The sequence below is a fragment of the Somniosus microcephalus genome, chromosome 2, assembly GCF_052327205.1.
Source record: "Somniosus microcephalus isolate GS21.2 chromosome 2, FLI_Smic_1.0, whole genome shotgun sequence".
NCBI classification, from domain to species: Eukaryota; Metazoa; Chordata; class Chondrichthyes; order Squaliformes; family Somniosidae; genus Somniosus; species Somniosus microcephalus.
In genome coordinates, this window is record NC_140988.1 from 336,716,679 (window position 1) to 336,736,388 (window position 19,710).

The 19,710-nt window shown below is 48.1% G+C and overlaps 1 protein-coding gene across 1 annotated transcript; it reads right to left on the reverse strand.

Annotated features, from left to right (window-relative positions):
• Nucleotides 1–825: 825 nt before the first annotated feature.
• Nucleotides 826–19,162, reverse strand: ark2ca (arkadia (RNF111) C-terminal like ring finger ubiquitin ligase 2Ca). The gene is made up of 5 exons (XM_085966611.1): nucleotides 19,133–19,162; nucleotides 18,000–18,104; nucleotides 6,496–6,591; nucleotides 5,130–5,236; nucleotides 826–3,484 (listed from the first exon to the last, which is right to left on the reverse strand). The coding sequence occupies exons 1-5, from the start codon at nucleotides 19,160–19,162 to the stop codon at nucleotides 3,367–3,369; spliced, it is 456 nt and encodes a 151-aa protein (XP_085822737.1). The 3' UTR covers nucleotides 826–3,366.
• Nucleotides 19,163–19,710: the final 548 nt, after the last annotated feature.

A 19,710-nucleotide genomic window follows, 5' to 3' on the forward strand; every position in this document is an offset into this window, starting at 1 on the left:
CTCCGCCCCATCTCTTGTTCGCTCTGTGACACTCCGCCCCATCTCTTGTTCGCTCTGTGACACTCCGTCCCATCTCTTGTTCGCTCTGTGACACTCTGCCCCATCTCTTGTTCGCTCTGTGACACTCCGCCCTCCCTCACTGACTTTCTTTGTCTCTCGGTCTCTCTTACTCATTGCCCACGACTCTCCGTCTTTTGCTCTCATTTCATTTCTCTCTCTCTCTCTCTCTCACTCTCAGTCTCACTCATTCTATGTCCATCGTTCTCTTTCATTTGCTCCCTTTCTCTCCCTCATGTCCCAGTTTTCCTGTGCTGCAGAGTGAGTGGGTAGTTTTTCCTGTACATGGAACGAGAGTGCAATTCTGCACAACATAAAGATCCGCTGCTAATACTCTTTCAGAAGTGACGTTATTAAATTACTTGGATAATGCCTTAACATAAGAACATAAGAAATAGGAGCAGGAGTAGGCCAATCGGCCCCTCGAGCCTGCTCCGCCATTCAATAAGATCATGGCTGATCTGATCCTAACTGCCAATCCACTATCACAGAACCATCTCCTGAATCTAACAGAATTAGACACACGAAATAGGAGCAGGATCAGTCTACATGGGCCCGCTCCGCTACCCACAGGGCCATGACCGATCCGAACCTAGACTCATGTCCAAATTCCTGCCCGCTCCCCGTAACCCTTAATTCCCTTTACTTCTAGGAAACTGTCTATTTCTGTTTTAAATTTATGTAATGATGTAGCTTCTACAGCTTTTTGGGGCAGCATATTCCATGGACCTACCACCCTCTGAGTGAAGTAGTTCCTCCTCATCTCAGTTTTGAAAGAGCAGCCCCTTATTCTAAGACTATGCCCCCTAGTTCTAGTTTCACCCATCATCGGGAACATCTTCCCTGCATCCACCCAATCCAAACCCTTCACAATCTTATATGTTTCAATAAGATCGCCTCTCATTCTTCTGAACTCCAATGAGTAGAGTCCCAATCTACTCAACCTCTCCTCATATGTCCATCCCCTCATCCCCGGGATTACCCGAGTGAACCTTCTTTGTACTGACTTGAGAGCAAGTATGTCCTTTCTTAAGTATGGACACCAAAACTGTGCACAGTATTCCAGGTGCGGTCTCACCAATACCTTGTACAACTGAAGCAATACCTCCCTATTTTTATATTCTATCCCCCTAGCAATGAAAGCCAACATTCCATTGGCCTTCTTAATCACTTGCCGCACCTGCATACTAACCTTTTGAGTTTCGTGCACCAGGACCCCCAGATCCCTTTGTACTACAGTACTTTCCAGTTTCTTGCCATTAAGATAATAACTTGCTCTACGATTTTTCCTGCCAAAGTGCATAACCTCACACTTTCCAGTATTGTATTCCATCTGCCAAATCTCTGCCCACTCACTTAGCCTGTCTATGTCCCCTTGAAGGTTTTTTATGTCCTCCTCACTCACTACTTTCCCCCCCATCTTAGTATCATCTGCAAACTTTGATATGTTACACTCGGTCCCCTCCTCCAAATCGTTAATATAGATTGTAAAGAGTTGGGGACCCAGCACTGACCCCTGCGGAACACCACTAGTTACTGATTGCCAGTCTGAGAATGAACCATTTATCCCAACTCTCTGCCTTCTGTTAGATAGCCAATCCTCTATCCATGCCAGAATATTACCCCCAATCCTGTGATTTTGATGCTTACAAGAGAGCATTTCAAGAAATCTTGGTTTGCAAACCAGAATTTCAGATGGCCGAGACCGATTATTGGAATTTAGATTGGCTCAACGATGAGATAACTCTACCGTACAACCTGGACTGAAGGTTGATTTCTTTATTTTTAAACACCCCCATTATGACCAGCTTAGAACCGTCATTGCCGCAATGCTAGCGGGTGGATTTCTGAAGATTGAAGCCACCGATTCACAGTTTACACAGAAAATTGGACGGAATCCTAGGGTGCAATTCCTCAAAGCACCAGCAGAAATCCTGGAAACTCGTTTGATAAAACTATAACCCAATGGCTTTCACTATAAATGGACAGAACTGCAGACTCTGGTCCACTGTTCTCCTTTCAGGCGGGAAGCACACCATCGCGACCACACAAGGGACAGTTCCCATTCATTCCTCTGGTTGAAAACAATAGGCTAAACTGTAAACGTTAAATGAGCAGAGTATTCTACTGAGATGTGCCAAAGTTCTAAATGTATCAAAAGGAGATACACCAGAGCCCACTGAGTTACCTCAGTGATCTCACATTGCCCCGCTTTAACATTGACAGTTTGAGTCAGTGGAAATCCTTCCCCCGGCTGTGACATCATGAAGTCCCATATCACTAACATCATAAGAAAGTACTCAACAAGAAAAGACCATTCAACGGCAACAACAACACCTTGCATTTATATAGCGCCTTTAAGGTAGTAAAACGTCCCAAGCCGCTGCACTGGAGCTTAATCTAACAAAATTTGAAACAGTGAATTCAGCCCCTGAACTCTGTTCCCCTCACAAACGATATATTAATCCACTTTATCATGGACTCTACATAAACCCATTTAATCTCCTGAGAAAAGGTTCCGCTAAGGTCCTCGCTCCCTCTCCTCCCCCACATCCCCAAGGTAAATCAAACAAAAATAAAGAATAGCCATTGAATCGTACATCCTACATTACAGAGCATCCAACCATATTTAACCATGCTTATTCCTATTACGCACAACCCCCTTTCCTAACAAACGCTTTTTAAAAAGGTGCTAACTGATACAGATTGAACTACTTTATTTGGGAGTCTATTCCACATAATCCACTACTCTATGAGGGGAAAAGCATTTCTTTCAATTTTTAGACTTGTAAAGTTTAAACTCTTCTTCATGCTATGTGCTCACAATGTAAGTTAAATAACAGTTGGTGGCAATTTCTACTTATAATGTCACTAGTCTAGGAGAGAACGTCATGATGTCACAGCAAGGCAAGTAAAATGGCTGATCCTAGTTGCCTCTGATGAACAGTTCCATAACATAAGCAAGAGATTGGCAAGTGTACAGGTATCTCATTTACAACATTGAGAATTATTGAGTAATTCAATGGAGAATATTTTGCCCATTAATAATTATAATAACAATTCTAATAAGAATGATAAATCCCACTCTCCTCTGGGAGAACCAGCTCCCATGATCCAGTGGTCCATATTCTAAAGTGACTAAAGCCCTCATTAATACGGGGCTACCCACTGTCGATTCAGATTATACAGTTTCAAAAATAGATCACTCAAAAGGCAATGCGTGGTTACAAGGCTGAATTCCGCCCGGCGTACTGCGGGGAAAAAGGCGGTTTCTGCTCGTGTGGAATTCTGTCGCATTCATTTATTCGATCAGCTGTCCGGTAACAGCTGTGCTTCAATGTCTACTCGGCAGATCGGGCACTTCTTGCTGGTGGCCAGCCATTGGTCTACACAGACTTGGTGAAACAGGTGCATGCACGGGAGCCGCCTGAACAAAGACACAAAACGAACGATTAGCTGCTTGGCACTGTGCCATCTGTAGTTTGTGGCTTGCATGCCAAATATTCTTTTTATTTTTTGATTTTTGTCCTCCAATTGTCTCCCTGCAGCAGTTCATCTCCTGAAGGTAGTGACTTATGCTGGGGTACTTTGGCCATATGCCAAATCTTCATGTCTAAACCTTAATAGTCAGTATTCCCAGGCTATTCACCTATAACGGTTCATAAGAACATTACATTTTGGGAGCAAGAAAAGGCCATTTGGCATCTCTTAATAGAGGTGTTCAAAATTATGAAGAGTTTTGACAGAGTAAATAAGGAGAAACAGTTTCCACTGAAAGGAGGCTCGGTAACCAGACGACACAGATTTAAGGTAACTGGAAAAAAAATCAGAGAGGAGATAAGGAGAATTTTTTTTTTACACAGCGAGTTGTTCTGATCTGGAATGCACTGCCTGAAAGGGTGGTGGAAACAGATTCAATGATAACTTTCAAAAGGGAGTTGGATAAATACTTGTAGGGCAATGGGGAAAGGGCGGGGGAGTGGGACTAATTGGATAGGTCTTTCAAAAAGTCGGCAGACACAATGGGCCAAATGGCCGCCTCCTGTGCTGTATGATTCTATTCTATCTCACCATCTTTTAAGACCATTTAAACTATTTGCTTTTGTATCCTTCCCTTATTCTATTGCAGTTTGTGTCAAACAGTTTTGCCTCAATTTCCTTTTTACTCCTAATTTGTCATATTTAAGTTTTGTCACTTAGATTTTGAAATCTTTTTCAGTGGAACTTTTTTTCTGGCTCACTATCAATCCCCTTCGTGATTTAGAAAACTTCTATTGCAATATCTCAAAGTCTTTCCCTTTCCAAGAAGAACAAGTTCAAATGAATCAACCTTTCCTCAGCCCCAAATTCAGGTTCAATTTCAGATTTCAGTGAGAGTTGGCATTGGGTTCACAGTTGGGTTTGGAGCGCTGTTTCTATCACATTCAGACTTGGGTTCCAAAACAGGTTCCAGGTTAGGAGTTGGGTTTGGAGACTTCAAATCCAAATATTTTGGAATTCTGAAGATCCGAAAAGAAAAGGAAAAGAAACAAGAAGTTCAGATTTGGAGTATTCAAGTCCAAAGACCTAAATAGAATCTAAAACCTTACAGCACTGTAGGAGTCCATTCAGCCCATCGTGCCTGTGCCAGCTCTTTGAAAAAACTATCCAATTAGTCCCACTCCCCCCTGCTCTTTGCCCTGCAAATATTTCCTTTTCAAGTATATATCCAATTCCCTTTTGAAAGGTACTATTGAATCTGCTTCCACCACCCTTTCAGATCAGAACAACTTGCTGCGTAAAAAAAAATTCTCCTCATCTCCCTCTGGGTTCTTTTGCCAAGTATCTTAAACCTGTGTCCTTTGGTTATCAACCCTCCTCCCAGTAGAAACAGTTGAAATACAATCTCTTAAACACGCATTCTTCCCACCAGTAACAAAACCTACACCAATATTATAATGATGCGGACCAACGCTGATTTGGTGTTTTCCTCTAACGATAACCATGGTCCTGTGAGACAATACATTCATCACTGGTGGGAAATACCACAATTAGCTCACCAGCGCATTGCAACAACCCTCTTTCTGGCATACCTGACATCTTCTCCCTCCTCCAGCATACATAGACAGATTGTACACTTCTCATCAAAGTCTGTTTCTTCCTCATCCTCTTTTGACTCTTTGAGGTCCTGTTGCATTCTCTGCACAAGATGAAAGAATTTAATTAAGTCAGAGAGTCATTGATGCTACGGAGTAAACTCCTCATTACTTTGAAATTTTAGACTCAATACATTTTCTTATTTAAGTAATTTCTGCTCCACATCTTTTATCTTTGTCTCCCTATGCTGTGAAAATATTCAATTCCAAAATACAGTCATAAAAGTAGAATAACTCCCCACCATGGAACAGTATCAGCAGCGTAATCATGAGCCGTAATTGCTAACAACTACAAACCACAAGCAATATTTACTGCATTTGAGCGAATGCTTGAAATGTCTGAAACTGGTCTAATGTCGACATTCTGTAGCAGTCAGTTTGACTTGAAAGAGAAGCACAGCAATGACCATTTTCAGAGGGATCAATGTACTATCCGTCTGCATGTTTTCCTAGATGGCAGATAGCTGGATGACAAAGAAATGCCTGACGGTCATCCACAGTTTAGAAAGCTAGGTTTAAAAAATTAATCAAAGTAGAGGGTTTGCAAAAAAAATCTTCAACATAAATGTGTTTGGAGTAATGAATACTTACAATGTATATTTGAAAAGCTGCAAAAGTATTCAAAATCCAAGTGGTTAAATGGGGTTATAATTTAGCAGGACATTGGATTGTACACATATAATAGGTCAGCACATCAACCTGACATCCTAGACACTGAAAACCCAGTTACATAGTGACGAACTCCACCAGCCAAGAGCTGGAGCCCAAATACCTTGCATTCTGTGTAATCTTAATCTCATGGCTCACATCCATCCCATCCCATACATCCCACCCATTTCAAACTCTTTACCCACCAACTGTCCTCTTCACACACCCACCCATCTACCAAACATCCTCCTCGATTCTTCATCTCCCATTTCTCACCCTATCCTCAAGCCACCTCACACCCTTACCCTGTCCTCTTTCCTTCGTCCCCCTCTAATATGCGCACATCTCTCAGACACTCCTTTCCATTCCTGATCCACATTGCTACTTAGTCCCTTCATCATTCCCTTCCATTCTCACATACCCCTATCCCATCCACATTAACTCCTTCCCTTCTCCGGCCCCATCTCCCTCTCCTTCTACTCAATCCCTCATCCCACCCATTACCCCATTCCTTAACCCAATCCTCTCCAGTCCCAACCACATCCCTACTGCTTGTGTCCCAGCCCTCCTCCACTACCTCCTGTGATCATAAATGAGGGTAGTACAACAAAAACATTGAGTGACGCAAGTAGCCATTAGTGGCATCCATTCTCACCTTCCTGTACTTGTGTGGGAAGGTGCACCTCTCGATCATATTCTGCATGGCCCCGCGGCTCACTGTCCCAAGTCTGTCCTCTAGTTGTAACAGTTCCTGAAGTCGGCAAGGAATAATGTATTATTACCTTAATATATACACAAGGGTTTGAGCATGCCATTAAATGAAGGGTTTGCATAATGTCAGCCATGGCTTCCACGTCAGGCCAATCGGCCATCAAGTGGATCCGGGGCCAGAAGAGGCCCAGAATAGCAAGTCATTTTTTCTTTCTTTCCAGATTTAAAATCTAGCTTATAAGTTCCAGGGCTGTCACTCAAATTAACCTCTTCCATCCTTGGGAGCAAGCTTCACCAGTCTCAGCCAGTCTATGCGGTGCAGCATCTCATTTATTTAATTTCCCGGTGGAAATGTCTTTATTTTTTCCCCATAATCCCGGAAGATAGTTGCGGCAGCCTCCACAATGTCTAACTACACTTTGAACCCAGGGCGGTCGCTTTCTGAAGATGACAGCTGCATAGAAATCATTATGTTTATGGAGTACTTGATTATCTTTGTCTTTACAAACCCAGGACTACCAACAGCAGAGAAATATGAGGAGTGAGTCAATAATCAAAAAAGGGTGATATAGATTGAGAACCCATTTAAACAAACTGAGCTATGTTTATTTCGAGAACTAAGATATATTACCATAGCGTGCTTATTTTAACCACAATGAGTGAGTCACACTCCAATGAGTGAGAATTGAGGGGCGTGATTTAATCCTTTTTTCCCACTCTTCCTACCAAGATATGTATCCCTCTTTTTTTTAAGAGAAAAAGTTAATCAGCATGGTGTCGACTGCATTTCCTGCAGATATTCTGTAGAAAAAGAATTCTTCTAACCTCCAGTCTCACTTGAGGCTTGTTAATTTTGTATTAATTGTAGTGTCCGCGTATCAATAACACACGGACTGCAGGAGAACAATAATAACAGGTGTTTACTGAACAGAGGGTATGCTTAAACTGAAAGTACAGAAGCCTGCTACGGATTTATATACAGGTGTGGTCACTGCCGGTACTACAGTATAAAATCAGTTCTCTCTTAAAGGTACATACACAACAATTCCTCCCCTTTTAGATAAACAGTACATAACATTCATTTAACAATTAAATAATAACTAATTACAATTACAATTTTCTCTGTACTATATACATCAACTGAAGTAATCATTTATAAATTCAGTCTTTGAGGAGGCTTCCTGATCCTGACTGGATAGCGCCTTTCTCGAGTGTCCTCTTCTTGCGGCGGAGTCGATTCTGGCTCATTGTCATTGGCTGGTTCATCAGCTTCCAATACCACTGATTCTGAGGTAGACGCAATCTGTACTTCGGGTTGATTACCAGGTGCACCTGCTCGTGGTATGGGTTTGGCTTGTTCCTGTGACTCTAGAATCTAGTCAGCATGGCGTCTCACGATGCTCTCTCCAACGTCCACTGTGTACATTAGTGGTCCCTGCTGTGTGCATATCGTTCCTGGCTGCCATTTTTCTGTTCGGTAGTCGCGGGCCAAGACTGGTTGCCCTATCTTGAAGCTCCTGGTTGGCTTCTCATTGATGTGCTGGAATTGCTTATCCTCAACATCTCGTCTTATGTTTGGTTTGAGCAAATCCAGGTGACATCTTAGCCTTCGGTTGAAGAACATTATGGCTGGAGCTTGGTTGGTGACTGCGTGCGTCGCATTCCGGTAAGCAAACAAGAAATTATCCACCTTGTGTTGTAGTGGTATGTCGTCGTTATACATCGCCTTTATTGCTTTTTTAAAGGTCTGAACAAACCTCTCAGCCAATCCATTTGTGGCTGGATGATATGGGGCAGATGTGTAATGTTTTACCCCATTATTCCTCAGAAACCTCCAGAAATCCTCGGACACAAACTGTGGTCCATTGTCGGAGCAAATCTGTTCTGGCAAGCCATTCCTGGTGAAGATGGTCCGTAGGACTGCAATAGTTTTCTCCGTGGTGGTGGAGGATATTTTGATGACCTCTGGCCATTTCGAATGTGCATCCACGGCGATTAAAAACATTGGCCTAGAAATTCAGTTGCGTTCGCCAGCCGTTAGCGCCATAAGAGGGGTAGATTTCGAGCGCTAGGCACTTAGCGCCCGGGCGCAGACCGATCTGCGCCTACGCCCAACTTCAGTTGACATTTAGCGCCGGCGCAAAGTGTTTGCGCCCGCTCAGCTGCGCGCGCAGCTTATGACATCATTTCGTCGTGCAACGCTGTTTGTGCGCCCCAAACCAGAACTTCAGTGGCGCCCGCCCAATGTGGGCGTGGCGCTGTTAAGAACTGTGAAGTGGAACGCAGCAGAGGCCCTGCGGGCCTCGGGGAGCGCTAATTAAAGGGCACTTAGACTGAACTATAAAGGCCAGCCATTTTGCTGCAATGACTTTAGTGCTTTGGATTTCTGGACAGAGACCAAGGAACAGACCTTACTGATTTGGGACAACATAGGAGAGGTATTTTTGGCTTCTGGCCAGAGCTTGGAAATTTGACTCATTGTGATTTCACTGTATGCAAGTTTATTATGGGAGCTGCATGGGGTTCCAACCCTCAGTTCCAGCATTATGTGCGAAGGGCTCACAGACGCTGTGAGGGACAGCCATGCCTAGACGCAGAGGGGCCATCAGGCGTCGGCAACGTAGGCCTTACCCACTCAGGGAATACCGGCAGCAGGTGTCCTATCTCACCATGACTGCCGCGCATTGTGTTAAGAGGCTGCGCTTCAGAAGGGAGGTGGTTGCAGAGATCTGCCAGCTGCTTCACAGAGATCTGCGTCCACAGCTGATGTGCAAGACGTCTCTGTCGGTGGAAGTGAAGGTCACGGTGGCTCTGAACTTTTATGCAAGCGGCTCCTTCCAAGCCGCTGCTGGGGACATAGCGAACATCTCCCAGTTCACCGTGCATCGCTGCATCCGGCAGGTCACCGATGCCCTTTTCGCAAGGAGACACCAATTCATCTCCTTCCCCATGACCCTAGAGAGGCAGGAGCAGCGTGCAGTCGGATTTGCCAGGATCGCCGACTTCCCCATGGTGCAGGGCGCCATTGACTGCACGCATGTGGCTATGCGGGCACCTATCGACAATGCCGAGGATTACCGCAACCGGAAGGGCTACCATTCCCTCAATGTACAGCTGGTGTGTGACCACAGGCAGCGCATCCTAGCTGTCAATGCCCGCTTTCCAGGAAGCAGCCACGATGCATTTATCCTGCGCCAGACTACTGTGGCTGACATGTTCCAGGCACAGCCTCCCCCAAGGGGATGGCTTATCGGGGACAAGGGCTACCCTTTGTGTACATGGCTCATGACCCCGCTCCGCGCGCCCAGGACCCCTGCTGAGGAGGCATACAACGAAAGCCATCAAGCCACAAGGAACATCATAGAGCAAACGATTGGCGTCCTCAAGCAACGGTTCCGCTGCCTGGATCGATCCGGCGGATCTCTACAGTATTCGCCGGATAGAGTCTCCCAGTTCGTCGTCGTTTGCTGCATGCTGCACAACCTGGCTATCCGCAGGACTCAGGCACTTCCACCTCACGTTGGACCACCACCTCAGGAGGACGAGCAGGAGGACCATGAGGAGGAGGAGGAGGAGGAGGAGGAGTACCAGCCCAGGAGGGAGCCACAAGGTCCAAGGGCCGTCCGCCGGCGGCTTATTGAACGGCACTTCTAGGCCCCCTGTCAGGGAATGGCTTGTGGCAATGAACGCACCTGAATGCAGCCGCTCCGCAAGCCCTCAGCCGGTTAACGCAACAACCACTTGAAACATGACACCTGGACAAGCTGAATAAATAAAAAGCTTTATTTAACAAACTCAGGGCCCTTCCCACATGAAACAGAAAAACAGACAAGACCCCCAAAAAACAGTCAAAAACATATCTCACTCCCACAACCTGGGGAGGAATAACAAAACTTGTCCATCCAATTGGCCTTCATCCTCGGCCTAACCAAGACAAACCCCCCCCATACAGAACACAAACACCCCCATATAAAAAAACATTTGCCTTCATCTTCGGCCTTACCAAAATAAACCCCCCCCCCATACAGAACACAAACACCCCCATATAAAAACACATTTGCCAACACACTCTACTTGGTGTGCCGAGAGGGCGAGTCCTTGTGCAGGCTTCTCCGGCCCCTGCCCGACCTGCTGCTCCGCCTCAACCTGGGCCCTGCGGGTGTTGCAAGGCTGGGGGAAGGCTCCTGAGGGGCACAATGGGTGACGGCAGATGCCCTTGGGGGTCGGCCTAGACGAGGTCCGGCCCTGGAGGGGCCGGCTGCTGACTGCTGCAGCTGTGGCTGGGCAGCATCAGTCTCTCCAGCAGCTCGTCGCAGCTTTGCTGGGGGAGTGGCACTGGCGGCTGCAGCAATGGGGGCAAGCTGGCTGATGCCAGGCGTTCGCTGGTCGCCAGAGACAATGGCACTCGGCCGGGCTGGCACTGCAGCAAGCGCAGCAATCTGGTGAAGGCCAGACCGCTGTGCTGCAGCAGCGCGGCGGGTGCCCTGGCGATGCATCCGTGACACAGCGAGTGTGGCAGAAGTGAGTGCCCGTACTGCCCTGGTCTGTGCCCGCATCAGATCAGCCAGTGTCTGCACGGCACCACTCATGAACTGTCGACTCGCGTCCTGTGCTGCCGCGAGTTGGTCGACACCCCTGGCCTGTGAGTCCCTGAAATCGGCCACACGATGAGCCAGGTACTCAATGGCCTGAGGCAACTGTCCCACAACCCCCATGAACTCGGTGTGGCGCCGCTCCGAGTCCGCGGACATTTCATCAAGGAGGCGCACCTCCTGGGCGAGGACCGTCTCTGGACTGGAGGCCGGACTCTCCCTCTGGGGAGAAGGCCGCCGAGCTGCCCGACCCTTCCCGCGTGGCTCGACGCCACTGGGCCCAGCAACTGCCCCCCCCTGCAACACTTCCCCCCTCTGGGGAGAAGGCAGCCGTGCTGGCCGACCCTTCCCGCGTGGCTCGATGCCACTGGGCCCAGGAGCTACACCCCCCTGCAACACTTCCCCCTGGCTCTCCTCCAGGCAAGACGTGTCCCCTCCATTGCCATTCCCTGGCGCGGATGAGGGTTCCCCCAATGTGCCGCCTTCCTCTTGGTCCTCGTCGTCCTCCTCTTCCGAGGGACTGACACTCGCAGCTTCAGGGGCCTCCTCCTCACCAGCTGAAAGCAGGAAGGCACAAGAGTAGCTTTAGAGTGAGGACAGGGCGTCAGCGAGGGAGGCATGAGTGGTGCCATTATGCGCATTGGTGGGACAGTGGCAAAGGATGTAGATCTGAAGCGCAAGGGGAACCAGAGGGGCCCAAACGGTCATGTCCTTACCATTGGGGCCCAGCACAGGGTCGGCATCTCCAATAGCAACGGGGCCAGTCACCCGGCCACGCATGAGTCGAGCCACGTGCTCCTCCAGCTCACTGAGCTCCTGGAACTGGGCACGGCCTCCCCCGGTGACAGTCCGGCTCTTCAGATTCTGCGCCAGCTTGGCCTGCAAGAGAAAGGACGGCCTCTAAGTACAGTGTGGTGCCCTGTTGTTGTGTGCACTGCCTCCCATGGTCGAATAGCTTGGCCAGTGTGGTGCCCTGTTGTTGTGTGCACTGCCTCCCATGGTCGAATAGCTTGGCCAGTGTGGTGCCCTGTTGTTGTGTGCACTGCCTCCCATGGTCGAATAGCTTGGCCAGTGTGGTGCCCTGTTGTTGTGTGCACTGCCTCCCATGGTCGAATAGCTTGGCCATTGTGTAAAGTGCAGAAAGTGCTATTGATGATCATGCCAGTGCCATAGCTGCTGGAGGAGGGCTGGCCATTAGGCCTTTGAGGTCCCTTTGCCCATAATGTGAGGTGCACATGCAAGGATGAGGAGGACACTGGAAAGGGTACTCACCCTGACCAACCGAGTGAGGTTGTTGAACTTCTTGCGGCATTGGTCACCAGTTCTGGGGACATCGCTGTTGGCTGTGACCCTCTGGGCGATTTCCCTCCAGGCTCTCCTGTACAGCCTCTTGGGAGCCTTCTTGCCACTGTCCGGGCACAAGATCTCTCTGTTCTTCTCCAAACCCCTAAGCAGCACCCTCAAAGCATGCTCTGAGAAGCGCTGCGCTCGTTCACGGGCCTTCTGCATGGCTTCAGGCGCTATTTGGGTCCAGCAGCAGTGTTCAGGCCTAGCTGGAGGGCTCCACTATCCAGGGCGTGGCAGCAGACCAAGTCGACCCTTCCCCCTTTAAGAGCTGGCCGGCGTCAGGGTGTCTGCTGTCAATCAAAACATGACCGCACCTGCGCTGCGCCCGGCCTCGGCGTTATCAGTCTGCACCGCCGGCTTAGCGCCTAAAGATAGGGGTGCAACGCCAGTTTTAGCGCTCGCCCAAATTCCTTGGCCAAAGCTACTGAATATCGGCGAAGTGGCCTCCACTTTCCGGCGGGCGCAAACTTTAGCGAACGCCCGACTTCAACGCCCCAAAAGTGGCTATACTGAATTTCTAGGCCATTGAGTCCATAAATGGACCAGCAAAATCAATGTGTACCCGTTGCCATGGAGATGAGGGCCACTCCCATGGGTGTAGCAGGGCCTGTGGTGGAGCGTTTTGGACCTTCTGGCATCCTGTGCATCTCTTGGTCATATCCTCGATTTCTTTATCGATTCCCGGCCGCCACACAAACGCCCTGGCTAGGCTCTTCATTTTTACCCCTCCCAGATGACCCTCATGAAGCTCATTGAGCACTCTATCTCTCAACTTGGGTGGAATTACCACTCGGGATCCACACATCAAGGTCCCCCGGCACACTGACAGCTGTTCTCTCCTTGGCGAGAATGCTGGCAACAGTGAGTCGCCATGTGCTGGCCATCCCTTCACCGTCAAATCATAGACTCGAGAGAGTGTTGGGTCATTTCAGGTTTCCTTCTCTATACTTGAGTTTGTAACAGGTAGACATTCGACTATGGTCGAATGGAATATCTCAACAGGGTCCACTGCAGGTGCTTCCTCCACTGTAGGCAACGGTAGGCGCGACAGCCCATCAGCATTTCCATGCTGTTTCGTACCCTTGTACTCTATGTCGTATTGATGTGCCCCTAGAAAAAGGGACCATCTTTGCAGCCGTTGCACCGTCATCACCGGAACGCCCTTCTTTGGGTTAAAAATGGAAACCAGAGGCTGATGATCAGTCAGTAGGGTGAATTTCTGCCCGTGCAGATAGTGATTGAACTTCTTCACCCCCCACACCAGGCTGAGGGCCTCCCTGTCAATCTGGGCATAGTTACACTCGGCTGAGGTTAACGAGCGCGACGCAAAGGCTATTGGCCTCTCTGAACCGTCAAGGAATTTGTGTGACAGCACCGCTCCAATGCCGTAGGGAGACGCATCACATGCCAACCGAATCGGTAGTGTTGGATTGTAGTGGGCCAATACTTCTTTTGAAGTGATTAGGCATTTACATTTCTGAAAGGCACGCTTACACTCATCACTCCATTTCCATGTTACTCCAGTTTGCAGCAGGGCGTTCAGTGGGTGCAGAATTGTAGATAAATTCGGCAAGAACTTATGGTGGTAGTTCACCAACCCGAGGAACAACCTCAGTTGCGACACATTTTCCGATGCTGGAGCCTTGACTACTGCCTCAATCTTGTCTGGGGACTTATGTAACCCCTCCTCATCAATCATGTGGCCACAATACGAGATTTGTCTCCTGAAAAACTCGCATTTGGGGTGGTTGGCTCGTAGCCCATATTCTTGTAATCTAGTGAGCACCTGCTCCAGGTTGGCAAGGTGTTCACTGTCATTTTTGCCCGTAACCAGGATGTCGTCCAAATAACACTGGGTCCCCGGGATCCCTTGCAGGACTTGTTCCATCGCCCTCTGCCAAATAGCCGGGGCTGATGCTACCCCAAATACCAGTCGGTTGTATTGGTAAAGACCTTTGTGAGTGTTTATCGTGAGGTATTTCCTAGATGCTTCTTCCACCTCCATTTGTAGATACGCTTGGGCCAGATCAATCTTCGTAAAGCGTTTCCCTCCAGATAGTGAGGCGGAAATATCTTCTATCCGTGGAAGTGGATATTGTACTGTGTGCAGGACTGGGTTCACAGTTACCTTAAAGTCCCCACAGATGCGAACCTTCTTCGGCTCCCCAGGCGTGCTGCTCAATGATTTCTTCATTACAGGAACGATGGGTGTGGCCCACTCGCTCCAGTCCACCTTGGACAGCACACCCGAACGCTCCAGACTCTCCAGCTCTGCTTCAACGGCTGGGCAGATCGCGTACGGTACCGGTCTGGCCTTAAAAAATTTTGGGTTTGCGTTATCTTCGATTTTTTCGTTGCCGTTACTCCTTTTAGAGTCCAAGTCCTTGTTGGAACACCTCTTTCGCGTCAGTTAGAATTTTTGACAGTCGTCCAGGTGTGACGTCGTCATCTTTTTTGTCAGCCACAGTTAGCGCCTGAATGGAATGCCAATCCAATTGTATTTTTCGGATCCATTCACGTCATGCTTCTTCCACCTCCATCTTGTAGTATATATAGATACAGTTTCTATGTTTCCTTGCCGTTGTATTTAACTGGCACCCTTATTTTTCCTCTGGGGTAGACTTTTTGCCCCGTGTATGTCTTCAATACAATGGACGTGTCGTTCAAGGGTATGTGTGAGAATAGCCGCTCATAGTCTCGTCGATTCATGACAGTTAGGGCTGATCCTGTGTCCAATTCCATCTTTACTTGGGACCCTGCTATCATGAGGGTGACCCAAATGGTTCGGTGATCCTCCTTTGCGATCACGTTGTGTAACTTTAGACAACTTAGTCTCCTGATCCCGGAGTCATTATCACTCTCCTGATCTTCTGGACTACTGTCTGTCATTTTTTTTACTTTCTTGTACTTTTCCTTGATAGTTTTAGTGTGGGTTTTCTTTCCCGACCTGCAGACTCTTGCTATGTGTCCCACTTTCCCACATTGCCTGCATACTTTGTCCTTAAACCAGCAGTCCTTCTGATCATGGGTTGTTCTGCCGCAGCGATAGCACTTTTCTGCTCCATATGCCATTTTGTTAGCGCTATATTCTTGTGGTTTCTGTTGTATTTCCGCAGCTCCCCGTGCTGCTGCTTCGTAGGATACTGCCACGCTGAAAGCCTGTTCTAGCGTCAGGTCCTTTTCCGAAAGTAGTCGTTTCTGGGTTCCTTCACTCTGGAGCCTGCAGACAAACTTATCCCTTAAGGTGTCTGCCAGTCCTGCTCCGAACTGGCAGTGCTTCGATAACTTGCGTAGTTCCGTAAGATAGCCAGCATTGCTCTCATCTTTGTGCTGGTTTCTTTTATGGAACTTGAATCTTTCTGCTATCAGCAGCGGTGTAGGGTTTAGGTGGTCCTGTAAGATATTAACAATCTCTTCAAAACTTTTCTCCATTGGTTTAGCTGGGGTAATTAAATTCCGCAATAGGCCGTACGTTCTCGCGCCCATCAAATTTAATAATACCGACGCCTTCTTTCCATCGGCCACCTCATTTGCCTTGCAGTACACTTCAATTCTTTCCACATACGTGGTCCAGTCTTCTATTTCGTTGTCGAAAGCAGTGATACTGCCACTCTTCGGCATCTTGGGTGGTTTAAAATGGCGCCTCCCGCGCTTTTCCTTCTTCCCCAATGGATTAAAATGGCGCCTCCCGCGCTTTTCCTTCTTCCCCAATGGAATAAAATGGCGCCTCCCGCGCTTTTCCTTATTCCCCTTGCTGCCAACGCTGCTCCTAGCGTTCTAAAGAGTAATGGCGGCACCCCACGGCTTCGGCGCGTCTCTCTTTCCTTCCCCTCATTTTATTTTCTCTACGCTGCCCGGTTCTTGAGCACCGACCGCGCCCTGTGCGCTCCACCCTCTCTCTCTCTCTTTTCCTCCCGACGACGCTGCATGGCCCCTTTGCAGAGCCGCTCGATCGAGCTCGAGCCCGCCGCAGTCCGGAAGGGTCAGCACACTACCTGCTACCAGCGCGATTTGCTGGAACACCTTGACTGGGGAGCCAAGCCCAGCTCTCCACAGCCTCCCCTGCGATTCTCTGAACTCCGATGGATCACTGGGCGGTTGCCCGCAGTCGACGCCCGTTGCTCTGACTTCGACCTCCAAGAAGCTTCTTTTCAGGGAAGGATCCCCGTGAGGTGATGCAGTACTGCAGGTGAGTTCGAACCTGCTCGTCGCCAGTGTAGTGTCCGCGTATCAATAACACACGGACTGCAGGAGAACAATAATAACAGGTGTTTACTGAACAGAGGGTATGCTTAAACTGAAAGTACAGAAGCCTGCTACGGCTTTATATACAGGTGTGGTCACTGCCGGTACTACAGTATAAAATCAGTTCTCTCTTAAAGGTACATACACAACATTAATATACTTTAGTTCATTCTGTAGACTAGGAAGACTCCATGCTGAATCCATGGTCTGTACAGGTTTGGTTGATTTTGGCCAAGGTGGTGGTAGTAATGGTGCTATCATTGGCTCCAGTATCCCTAGGATGAAGAGGGAGAAAAACTCAACCAGGATTTCAATTCCTGATCATCAACTACTGCTGGGAAAGTGCACCTGTGCACGTAGAGTGAACAGGATCAGGTTCAGCTTTGAAGCCCCCAACTTACTGAACGGTAGTTAACATACACCATCTGTGCTCACACATGAAGAAAGACCTCTTGGGCAAGGCACCAGATGGTGGTCGCAGCCCGTGGGACCATACTTATTGTCTTTGAAGGTAGGAGAGGATTGGCAGTTAATATAAAGGTCCAGCTGTCAGAAGGGTGTGTGCTTTATTGTTTTGGGGAATAAGCCCTTGCTTCTTTTTCGTTATATTTTCAGTCAATGTTAATGCTTACTAAGGTGCTATAAAGAGTGAACTCACAGTCTGCTGGACATCTGGATACGACCATGATGCTACTTATTTTTTGTTTGCTTTGAGCATATTTAGTACTAATCTAGGTGAGGAATGTCGGTGCTGAAGAATGAAACACATTTCCATTTTCAGTACTCAGTTTCAGCGTCGAGCCCTCTGAGTTCGGGTATAGCAGGGGTTAGATAGAGTAAAGCTCCCTTTACTGATCCAACTTCAGAAGTGCACACCCTACTGACATCTCAATTTTCCATACCACCCATCCGTAGACCCCTTCTGCATAACATAGGAACAGAGGAACATAGGAATAGGAGTAAGCCATTCAGCCCCTCAAGCCCGTTCCACCATTCAATGAGATCATGACTGATCTGCGACCTAACTCCATGTACCCAATTTACCTTTGAGATTGCAAATTTCATGTGCCAAATGATGGGTAGATTTGTTCAGTGTTGCCGTAACACCTCAAGTTGATTTTATGTTGGAACCCAAGGAGGGGTGGGGGGTGGGTGGCGGAATCTAGTGCAATCTTAAGTTAATCATATATGTTGTTGAATGTCAAACACTATAAATAAGCAGTCGTGCAAGTTCTGCCGGCATCCATGACAGCAAGTGACGCACCTCATAACTTTCCCTGACAGCAGGACTCAGCCGCCCTGCACTTAATCCTTGGAGTGCAAGCAGGTGAAGATGTGGATAAGGATAATTCCTTATGTCGGGAATAATCTGGAAAACACAGGGTTTTTTTTAATTATTGAGGATGAACAAATAACCACTTAAGTGTGGTTACTGAGCCATACAGAACAGAAAGATCCCACGTTTAATTCCCGATCGGCACTGAATTAGTTGATCTCAGCCAAATTTCACCCCTGCTCCTCTCTCCTGAAGGTGTTAACTGCTTGCAGGGTGTGTGGTTCTACAGGTGGGCACTCCAAACAGTATGGCCGCAAATTTGCCGGCACTCAGAGGGCGGGTTTGGAGGCGGGTCCACTGTCAAAATAGCAAAGATTGACAGCGGGCAGGAAACTCGCCGTCAACCCGCCTCCTCACAAGTCTCCCAGGTGTCGGGTCTGTCAGCGAAGAACTGACCCGATACCAAGCGGTGGGGGATACAATTGAGCTTGTTAAATGGCTTGTTAAGAGCCAATTTAATACTATTTTGAGGCTTCCTTGCAATTCTACGTTCTCCCCCACGGGTTACCCACTGCTCAAGGAACACGCCAGCTCACCCTGGCATGTTTTGAGTCAGCTCTGATGTTTGTGAAAAGCTGACAGCTGCAGAAGTGGTGTGAAGGATGCCCTGTTGCAGATGGTGAGTTTCAGAGTGCAGAAAATGTTGGTTACTGCATTTTTAATACATATAGAGATTTCTTCAGCTTACAAGTTTTTAGATCCAACTGTATGTTCAGTGCCACCTCATTGGAACAACCTCTCTCACCATTGACAGATCACTTCTGTCATCTCACCTACAGCAACATCAGAGCCATTGAAACAATCAGACCGTGGTCCTCCGAATCCTTGCACGATCAGCCTCAACACCAACATCACCAGGAACACCAACAACATCACCAACCTTCTCCGCCATCACCTGATGCTGCACTGGACACAGGGCATCAGCCCCTGACAAAATTGCTGCCCGGGAGGCCAGGGATGGCATCACCATGGCCAGATTTACTTCACTTGACGCTGTTAATCCTGGCTGCCACATGATGCACCAGGTTGACACCATCCCACACCAGGAAGCATCCCTTTACTGTCCAAGCTATTCCATGCACACTCATCATTATAGCGGGGGTGGGAGTGGTGGGGGGAAGCTATGTTAGACCATTCACTGGAGCTCAGTAAGACACTTCTCAAGGTGTGCTCAGATCTGTCAAATAAGGGGCAGTTTAGGAAAAATAGATTTCACTGTATGACAATACATTATCAGAAACTTCACATGATCATTGGCTAAACCTCTCAAGTGCCTACCCTTTTGTGTTGTTAGTTGGTATGCTTGCAGTAGGATGAGGGGTGACTAGTGAGATGGGGAAGTGATAAAGTAGATAGAGAGGGTTGGGTGGAGGTGCAAGGTAAATTGGTGTCCTGGGGAGGTCTCTTCCACCCTTGGAAGGGAAGAGAACCTCCCTGCGTGCTGTGACTCCCTCCATAAGCATATGCTTATGGAGGGAGTCATTGGAGAGCCTGAGTGCAAGCGTTCACCTTTGTGCAGTGATTATCAGTGTTTGCAGCACCTCAATGCTGTCAAACACTGACAGGACAACTGTCAAACTCCATGTGGACATGGTCCTTTTAAGGAAACCGGCTAATGACGCGTCATTAAATGACATCA

What these genes read in the sequence shown, in the direction of transcription:
- ark2ca (XM_085966611.1), bottom strand. Translation starts at nt 19,162, where the DNA reads ATGATGAGTGTGCATGGAATAGCTTGGACA. An exon ending in TGCATGGAATAGCTTGGACA is followed by an intron (nt 18,105 to 19,132) that starts GTAAAGGGATGC and finishes TGTGTTTTCCAG; the next exon opens with ATTATTCCCGACATAAGGAA. An exon ending in CTGTCAGGGAAAGTTATGAG is followed by an intron (nt 6,592 to 17,999) that starts GTGCGTCACTTG and finishes TGCCGACTTCAG; the next exon opens with GAACTGTTACAACTAGAGGA.